The sequence below is a fragment of the Cyprinodon tularosa genome, unplaced genomic scaffold, assembly GCF_016077235.1.
Source record: "Cyprinodon tularosa strain WSP-4 unplaced genomic scaffold, ASM1607723v1 ctg230, whole genome shotgun sequence".
In the NCBI taxonomy this organism is placed as follows: Eukaryota; Metazoa; Chordata; class Actinopteri; order Cyprinodontiformes; family Cyprinodontidae; genus Cyprinodon; species Cyprinodon tularosa.
The window spans coordinates 1,668,207-1,678,481 of NW_024038862.1; the positions used below are offsets into that span (position 1 = coordinate 1,668,207).

At 38.1% G+C, this 10,275-nt stretch overlaps 1 protein-coding gene across 6 annotated transcripts in view; it reads right to left on the bottom strand.

Moving 5' to 3' along the window:
- Window positions 1–9,727, bottom strand: part of fhod3a (formin homology 2 domain containing 3a) — a 100,637-nt gene extending 90,910 nt beyond the window's left edge. For 3 of the 6 annotated variants that reach the window (XM_038286821.1, XM_038286820.1, XM_038286819.1), the window contains exons 1-2: window positions 9,338–9,727; window positions 166–275 (exon numbers count right to left, since the gene is read on the bottom strand). In XM_038286821.1, coding sequence (XP_038142749.1) covers window positions 166–275; window positions 9,338–9,502 — 275 coding nt within the window. In that variant the 5' untranslated portion in view covers window positions 9,503–9,727. The remainder of the gene's footprint in view (window positions 1–165; window positions 276–9,337) is intronic. The other 3 variants (XM_038286822.1, XM_038286823.1, XM_038286824.1) reach the window with 3 other exon arrangements.
- Window positions 9,728–10,275: the final 548 nt, after the last annotated feature.

Below are 10,275 nucleotides of genomic sequence, written 5' to 3' on the forward strand. Positions count from 1 at the left end.
TTCATACTTTCCATGAACTTCTGCTTCCAAAAAAATCCACATTCAGCAGCTTGGGATTCTGCTCATTTTATGAGCAAGAAGGAACTTAGAGATTATGTTCGTGAGGCGTTAGATCCCGAATGTTGTTGTGCATTTGATTGAAGGAGAATGCTGAGAAATGCTTACCCTGTGTCATCTGCCTGAAAGCCCTCCAGCTCGTCCCGTTGCTCAGCCAACGATGACTCCAGGTCCAGATAGGTTCCATTGTGTGACAGCTGAAGTGCACAATCATCAAGCTGCAAAACATTAAAAAGAAATGCAAATCAAACATCTGATAGGGATTAAATAATAAAAACCAAAATGACGGAAAGTCTGCAGAAAATGTGAGGTCACAACCCTTTAAACTGTAACTCAAACCTTGCTTTAGACCTAAAAGTGGTTTATAGAATTCGTCTGATGATTGACATACATGCATTAGACGCCCACAGGGGTGGGCTCATTTTTCAAATGCCCACTGGCTGCATCTAATCGTGTTTTACACCCTTGTGTAAAACAATGTGGAACTTTAAAATAAAGCCACTTTATTGGGCAGGCGTTAGACCCTAGCATGTACAGCGGTCTTTAAAGGAGGAAGGACCGCTTGTGGTTGGGATCTGCTTTCGGCATTACGGAGCTGTTAAGGGAATCAACTCGTAATAAAGCTACAGGACATGAAACCAAAACCAGAGTGGAGCACAGAAAGAAGGGAAGCTTTTAGTGCATGTAAATACCAGCTGTAGGATATGTGACACTCCAGTGTTGCCTAAATTGTTTTCAGCATGAAGACTCAACAAACTCAGGTGTCTGTATCTGCAAACGCGGACTTTCCTCGCTTGCAGAATTATTATCTGCACATTTTGCACACTCAAATCTTACACCCACGTATTCTGCGATTCCATGATCTGAGGAAACCCTGCAAAGACAGATTCTGTTTGCTGTGTAACGAGAAACCCTGCCGAGTTCGGAACCAGGTGTACAGCTATATATCTGCACCCCACTGGCACGGATCTTTATGAGCACAGTCACAAGTTGAGAGCAGGTGCAAACAACTATCCTGGAGACAACACACAAAAAGCATCTTACATCATTATGTAGCAACAAAGGCCTGTAGCTCCTGGTTAAAGCCCTTTGTGTATGAATAGGTGAATGAGATCAGAGGAGTCATGCTGTGGTATTTAGCAGTTCAGTGGTATTGGCTGGAATAACGCAGGAAGAGGTGTGCTGCCAAATAACCTCTCACCCCTGTCCAACCATTCAAGTGTCCTGACGACCCTTTCTGACCAGGACAAAACCGCAGATCACAGGACCTGCTCCCTGCCTTTCAGTCGGAAACAGAGACTGACTGTCGGATGGGCTCACAGCGTAAATATAGCCTTGCTATATTTACCCTGCTCTGAGGCGGTGTGCACACAAGGCGTCAAGGGTGGGTGAGTCCACGAGGACCTCAAGTCGAATGGGGGCACAACCGAGACACGGTGCAAGGCCTAAAGGAAGGACTTTGGTTTGGTTTGAACGTGTCCAGATAGTAACCAGACAGATTTTGTATAAATTTTGGCAAAAAATGAAGAGAACATCCGATTTCTATAGATGAATTTAAGATGAATAAAATACCCATATTAGCAGGCAATAGGGAGTAAGACATTTGACAAGGGCTAATTTCTATTGCCATGTTTTTTTTTTAAATCAAATTACCAAAGCCAGAAACAATGGGGGTTCTCAAACACTTTTTTTTCTCCATTTATCAAGGTTTGAGCAAAACAAAGGGAAAATTGACGCAACCTATAGGCAGACAGCCACATTGCCAGCATAATCATGCAGGTTGTTGCCTCTATTTTGTAACAGCGATCCCCAATGGATGGAAGTTACATGGGAGTGTTAGTATTTATCCCAGCAAAGCTCAGTTTTTATTTCTGTTCTTGCAAAAAATGTCCATGCCCTTTGATTTCAAAGCCTAACATAGAGGTTCTCATGCATTCATAACTTGCACCTTATATTACACCAAGTAACAAAACCCCGCCTTCAATTTTACCCATATTTTCTGAAACAACGCTCACCATTTTGACGATTAGATCAAATATAGCTAACAGCCAACAAGCAATATTTATTGCACAATTGAATCTTTCATATACGTACACTGTTCTATGCAACTATCTTTACTAAACATGCTTCACTCTGTTTGCAAGTACAAACTGCAGGAAATATAATTTTATTAGCCTGTGTTGTCAAATGTATGCAGCCTGGTTACTAAAGATATATGAATTAGCGATACCCTTGCTCTAGAAGTTGGAGCAATTAACAATTTAGTCGAATTTGATGTAATCCCCACAATTAATCAAGTTAAAGGAACATTTGTTTTGTTGTTTTACGGCTCTAAATGCAGTTTAATTAATTATTTCCTTTGCAATAAAACATACAACTAAAAGCAGCTCATGTAGCAACACTATTGGTCACCAAAGGACTGAGTATAATGTGTCCAGGAGGATCTGTAACCTAAGCACATTTTTCTCTCATCATTCCTCCCTCAGGTTGATCCCACATGCAGAACACATAATCTTGCATAATAATCAAACATGATGGCTGCTGGTCCTGCTCCAGTTTCCCCCTCTTTCCCTCGGACCAAAATTAATCCATCTGTGTCAACTAGTTAATCCACTTAGCCAAACACACGGCTAACACACACAAATTCTGCATGAATGTTTTAGTCAGTTAACAGGCTGTTATATCTATATTACTAACAGGGTATATGATTGGGCAACAAAAAAACAAGAAATTTGATATAATAATTGGTTAGGGTATGAAAAATTTTAAAAATCTATCATTAAACAGCGTAACCCGAAGTCCTGTAGCTAGCATGGTTCAAATATTAACATGTATGTCGTTTAGAGTTCAGGTTGACTTTGGGTCATTGTAAAGAAAATGATCTAAAACTGTTATCTGTAAAGATGCATTTTCTTTAACCAACTGTCCATTGATTGTTTGTATATACAAAGCTAGGTTCACGGCTAATTTGGCTCTTTTCAGGGAAATAAACAACTTAATACGATAAGATGCTATTAGAGGGATTCCTAAACTCGTCCCCAAATCATATCAGCTAGTGGCCCAAACTGCAAACCAACAGATAATGTATTTTTGTTTTTTACTGTTTAATAAACATTACAGTTATCAAGCATAAACAGGTTGACTAACACTAAACCTTTCAACAAACTGTTGAAGATAAGAAAACTAATCTTTCTTAAAGTGTGTGTGTAATGGGAAGGCTGGGCTTAATGTTTAAGGCTAGACAGACTATTTAGGTTTTGGTCTATCTATCTATCTATCTATCTATCTATCTATCTATCTATCTATCTATCTATCTATCTATCTATCTATCTATCTATCTATCTATCTATCTATCTATCTATCTATGTATGAGATTACCCAATTTTTATTCTGTTATGTTGCCCACTTTTGATTTTCCAACAATTTTAAAATATATCCAGATATTTCTTTTCTTAAACTTTTAGTTTGTCTCTGTCTGGTTGTTGAAGTTCCTGACAAAGTGTAAGGTGAATCCACCTGCTGTTAGTCCTAAAAGTAAGACGATTGTTATTCTCAGTTTTCACGGATGTGAGAACTGGTAAAGCTGACTGGAACAAAGGGAGTGGAAACAGTGGTTAGGGGATTAATCATGCCCTGTCCCACTGCCCTAGATTGTTTTGTCTTTTTCAGTGGGAATCAGACAAAGGCCTTTTAGAGCCCATTCCACACACACTCTCCTCTTCCACCTTACTTCTTTCCCTTTTTTAGAAATCAATCACTTGGTTTTATCTTTCCCAGCTGGTACTGATTTCTAAAGTCTTTCTTACATGTTTTTTTAACACATAATAACAGAAAAGGTGAGACACTTGTTATTTAATAAAGGTAAAATTTGTAAAATTATTGAAAAAGAAGGCACTACACAATATTTTCCATCAAAACATGGATTTCTGACTTTTATCTATCTTTTAGTGCTAAAGTTCAATTTGTTGGCGCAGTAATAGGTAAAGATCTTAAGTTGATGCCTTTAAAAAAGTGTAAAAAGCATCAAACCTCTTAATGTTTCTAAAATTTGGCTGATATATGCATCTCTTGCTGCTTTGAATAGAGATGCATCAGTTCATTTTAGCCAGCCATCAGAACGGGCCTAGATCAGCTCTAAATGGTGATCAGCAAATGAAATAGCAGGTATTTTATGCTTCAGTAAACAACGAAGAAATATAATTGTTTCATATTTTTGTGGATTTAAAGCTCACCTCCATTAAATAACCAGTGACATCATTTTCTCCTCTATTGCATATAAACTTTGATTTAAAAGCCCAAACATAAAATAAAATTTTAATTGCAAAAAAGACCAAGAAAGAAAATTGGATCTCAGTATCAGCTGCATTTCTTAATTAGTAATTTTACCTAAGCAACATCAGGCTGCTTAACTGCACAATATGCTGCCAGCTAAAAGTGGCTCTTTCCCTTAAACACTTAAGGTAATAGAAATATTAAGTTAACAAACTCATTACAATATTTGTAGTTGTAAGAAAGTATGAAAGAACCGCAAACTTTTTACAGCTTAGGGCTCCAGGTTGGACCAGAGAAACCCAGTGTCCAGTATGCTTTACACCATCTAATCAAATCCTCCCAGTAGAGTAAAGCATAGAGAGAGAAAAAAGACGGGGGTAAGGGGAGGGATGTAATTACTTCCATGTTAAAATAACACCCAGCCTGCCGATGATCACGGTGAGTCGACAGTTATAGATGCCCTGACGTAATTTAGCCGGCCACTTTTCAAGACGCAGGAGATTCTGCTCTATAACGAGCAGGGGGGGAGAGAGACCTTTTCCATATGGCCATTAAGGCTCCTAGTGCTCCTTTAACAATAGCTTATTAAATTAAAGTTGAGTTCTGAACTTCAGGATTTACTGTTTTGTTTTGTTTTGCTTTTAATAGGGGAAGAGAGTTCCATTGTAAAAGCATACAGCTTCCCATTTAAAGTATTCATGCCCCTGTGCTTAGTCACATTTTGTGGCATTAGTTCTGCAGACTTCAATGCATTTTACTGCAAAAATCTTCGACAGGCAGGCACAAACCTGCAGAAAAAAAATGTAAGTTAAAAGAAAAACAGACCTCTTTTAATTTGCCTACAACAATCTGGAAAGTGTGGCAGGCATTTGTATTCACGCCCCCTTTACACTAATACCTCTACACGTCAACATGGTGCAAAATTTAAAAAAACAACTTTTTCTTTGATGGCTTATAAATTATATTTTATTTTCCTTTTTTATCATTTATGTTATGACTTATAAATGTAAACAACATTATATAATTCCTGTATTATCATGTGTTTCTTCATTTCACAGGAGTTTCAGCCTTAATCATAACTTTTATATCTGTTTGTTTTATTAATTCATAAGATGTCCTTTGAAAATAAACGTTTATCTACTTACATATTTGTGAATACTAACCAAAATCTCACAAATCAACTAGTTGAGAGTTAAACTGTGTGCAATCAAAGGAAACGCGGAGAAAATGAAGAGATTTTTGAAGGAAAAGTAATAAAGGTTTGCCCTTTTCCAGAAGCTGTGTCGGGTAAACTGCTAACATTTGGTTAGCAGTTAAAGGTGGTCAGTTGTTAAAAATCCCTGGTTTAAATAAATGTGTTAAAATGGCCTAGTCAAAGTCTACAGTTAAATCTATTTAAGAATCTGACAATACTTGGAAAGAGTTCTTTACTTCATGTAATCCCACTGAGTTTGAGAGCTTAGGGATGCAAGTATGCGCAAACACTGGAAAAAATCTTTTTCTTAAAATAAGTGAATTTGTTCTTGGATTTAGGAGGTAAAAGAGACATTTTGCCAATGAAACAAGGCAACTTACATTTAAAATAAATAAAACACAATTTCATTGTCTTATTTAAAGTGCATGGTATCTAATTACCTTAAAATAGTTAAAATAGTTAAAATACTCATTCTATTTGCAAACTCTCATTTACCTACTCAAATTAAGGGTAAATGCACTTCATTTAAGACATTTTTACTTATTTCTAGATTCATTTTCCAGTGAAAATGTTAGTATCTTCATCTGCAAGCTTTGCAAGGACAACATATATCAAAATAAAATGTGTTTTGAGTTGGAAAATATGTGTAAAAAGTTCCAGGGGTGTACAGCAGTTTGATACATGTATAATGAGCATGATCTGTTTTTTTTATGCCTAATGTTGATCTTTTTTAACAATTACAATTTCACATTTCTTACGATTTCAAAGAGTTTCTCAATGTTAGGGAGGAAGGAGCAGTTTGAACAAAACAAGAAATCTAAGTCTCGCCCTAGCACCCCGTCCTATGTGTTTATGCTCGTGGATGGTCAGAGAGGTGGAACGGGAGGTAGAGGAAGAGGTCAGGAAAACCGCAGCAAACCAAAAGTGAGGAGAACAAAGTGTCACAAGGATCCAGGCCACGGCCACAGGAATTCTGGGACAAGTGACCTATACTTTATATGCAGCCCAGCCAGCCGTGTGCAGGACTCTCCCATCACAGGATAATAACACAGCAGGCTTTTTCTGAGAGAAAAGGTTCAGGAAGATGGAGTACAATAAGAAAACACTCAAGAAACCAATACACAAAATAAACTATTTAAACCGTTATTTGTTTTTTAGTTCCTCCGTAATATATCCAGCAAAAATCCTTAAAAAGCATCAGAGCTAAGATCCAACAGGCATCAAGCATTTCCCCCCCTATGATCTAAGAGCAATACCCAGTTGCCATGGCGCACAGTCTTCCTCCATGATGGGAATAAAATTACAAACACAAATACAGACTGCACCCTCCGTCCCTGCGTAAGTTGTAATCATAAGCTTTTCTGTGCTGTGGGCTATTTTTCATTTGTTTCGTGGTTTTTAAGGATCGGGCAGCAGAAGAGCCGCTGGTTTGGAAAAAGCCATTCTGCTGTTGAGCGCTGGCTCGATGACGGGGCTGTGTGGCGGCACTTCAAACTCAACCAGTCTCCCTTTCACTCAACTTAAACTTTACTGTCTGCTTATTTGAAAATCATACAAGGACGTCCGCTTAGATTAGAGTCTGTGTCGATTTGACACGCTGTGCAGGTTGGATCTGGTTATTACTGGTACAAAAAGTTAAGTTTTAAAACTAAAATGATCCATCATATCGATTTAAATGCATTCAATGAGATACAAGAGCTCTATGATGCACAGAGTATTGCGCTCTCCCTCCCCCACCTGTTTCTTAGCATTAGCAGCTAACTTACAGAAGCCATCTACTGATTATGATTGCTTAAAAGAGAAGCAAACCTGCCCATCTGGAAATATGTAACATTTCCAAGAAGTAAAAATTCTTATTTTAACTGTTTTTGGTTTTTTTAACCAATAAAATGTTATTTTGAACGAGAGCAATCAGGAGGATGGAAGAACAGAAAGGAAACAAACAGAAATGAGTGAGATGAATGAAGATATTGGAGTTGTGGAGAAAAAAGAGAGAATATAAAGTCACTAGACATGAGAATAACTAGGCAGCAATGCAAAATTTACCAAAAAATGGAACAAAAACAACAAAAAGTTCTGCATTCATAACTACCCATATCAAAAACCCTGGAGTACAATTATTATCTTCCCTTCCAGTGTTTCCTTTTCCATTTAAATTGAATTAGACACAGCAGGTCAGATCTCAAAGAAAACTAGTAGCTGGTATCCAAAAAAGTTTAAAATAAAAACCGCTGGACTTTGTTTTTAAGACGTTTCTCTTCCCTTTCAGAAAGCTTTTTCAATTCAAAACGTCTGGATTAGCATTGATCTCCAAACTTTATAGCGTATCCCAACAGGCCTTGTTATGGCTTAGAAAACCAAATTATTTGGTATCTGCAGGAAAAAGCCTGATCTTTAATAATAATTATAATCGATAAATTGGAAAACTTTTGCAGGAATTTGGGGTAACTGCTGCATTTCTCTTTCAATTAAAAGCCTTTCAACCATGTTACACATTATTTTCAATGTTTAAACATTTCACCTAACCATCAAATGTTATATCTACCTAATTCCCATCCGAGAGTGTCATATCAGTCCATTGCTGGTGCACTCGTGTGTTTGAGTCAGCCTTGTCAGGGAGGAATGCATTGCTCTGTTTCAAGTTCATTTTTTCCACCAAAATGGCCCTAAAGCTGCACGTTTCCTGCTCTGACATGTTCATCTGACTGATCCCATCATCTGTGATTTGGGTTGCTGGGAGTCTGAGCAGTGGGACTGTCACTAGAAGTAGCTCCAGATATATGTAGCGTTGGAAGCCACCTGTTACATCAGGGTTCAACCTGTCAGGGACGTAGAAATCCCCAGACCGGTGGGGTCAAACGTTTCTTACGTAAAGGAAGAGATGAAAGGATATAGTGGTGCAACAAAGAACATATAAATCCATGTGTCCATATTTGTTATTATCATGTATTTAACCAACTTTCAATAACTAAAAATAAGAGTTTTGTTCTGGCTTGTATGCCCGCCTCCACCCCACCTGACCACCTTTTATAAACTTCCTGTGACCGCCTTTGGGTATTGAATCTATTATAAGTGAAGGCAGTGTTTTGAAGCAGCTGAAGGCTTTGTGGCAACCTTGTTTCATTCCACAGTCTGGAGTCACTTGTGCTAGCCAGGCTGTGTTCTGAAAATAGCCTCTGAGTGCTGGTTGCTGCAGTTTATTTTGCAGGAGGAGAACAAAAAGTCATCCGAAACTTCATGCAACTTCAAAACATATATATATATGTTTTTGAAGAAAATGATGTGTCTCTGCAAGTCATATAGGAGTTTTCAGTGAAATCATAGATGTATTAAATAATACATTTTATATAGCAAATATACTTTTTTTAAGAATGATTATTGATAAAAGTAAGTAATGACAATGAAAAAGATGTTGGCCCCGGAAAACTGAAAGAATTGTATCCACTATGCCTTTTATCTAGGAAGCACAGATTTTTAGATATATGCGTCTATTTGTTAGAAAAGGATGGTTTGTCTTTATTTAGAAAATATGAATGTTGTGCTCAATTAATTTTCAGTGTAGGGTTATGATAGATAGATAGATAGATAGATAGATAGATAGATAGATAGATAGATAGATAGATAGATAGATAGATAGATAGATAGATAGATAGATAGATAGATAGATAGATAGATAGATAGATAGATAGATAGATAGATAGATAGATAGATAGATAGATAGATAGATAGATAGGAAAACAGAAATTGTAGTTTTGTGTCACTTCTTAGTGATCCTGTCTACCTCAGCAGTGTTTACCATGGAGATAATCCTACCTTGTGTGGAGCTCTGAGGAGCCGGTGGACTCCTGCTAACTGGTTGATGAGGGGGATGTCCTCTCTGAAGGTGTACAGCGGAGGTCTGGTGGGCTCCGGAAAGTTGGTGCTGTTGAACGGATCGGTGTCATCTAAAAACTGAACCCTGCAGACAAACGTGGCCATGCTGCATGCAAGGAGGAGGGCAGGGGGGTTTGATGACAGGAAGCGCTCCTCAGCTGGAAGCAGATCCTAGGAGCGCAGGAGCTGCAGCGGATAGATGCGACCGGGACAGCGGGTGTGGATCCTCCCTGTTTGCTGCCTGAGTTATTCTCGGAGAGGCAGGTGGCCGATGATGAAGAGGAGGGAGCAGGGCGGAGAGTGAAGGATCAGCGCAGCCTGGGACAGCCGCTCTGTCTGAGCCTAAATCCTCCCTCCCTCCCTCCCTCTCTGAGCCGTGTCTATTTTCCCCTCTGCCCTCCTCCCCCTCCATCACTGTGTACAGCTTTCCACTGGATTCATCCGTGAAAACAAACTCAGCAATAATCCCATGTTGACAACAAAAAACTTTCTGTAACATAACATGACCATGATAGTAGGATGAAAGCACACCAAAAAAACATTAGTTTTCATATAGCTATTTCTCTTAAAGCGCTCTAAAAATAACTTGTGCGTCATATTAAGTCATGTTTACTACTGTATACAACTTATAATTTATTTATCATCTGTTTTAATTGTCAACAGAAGGAACCTGTTTAAAAAAAATGCTTCGTTTGGAATTACTGATCTGTGGCGACCTCTTGTGGCTAGAATTTGTAACTACAGTATCTCTATGATTGACACGAGCTTTATTAATTATTATTTGGACCAAATAAAAACACTGCTCAGCTGCTTAAGTGACGTTTTTAGAAATAAAAACAAACAATATGATGTTAATTTATAGACTCAACTTGTCAGGA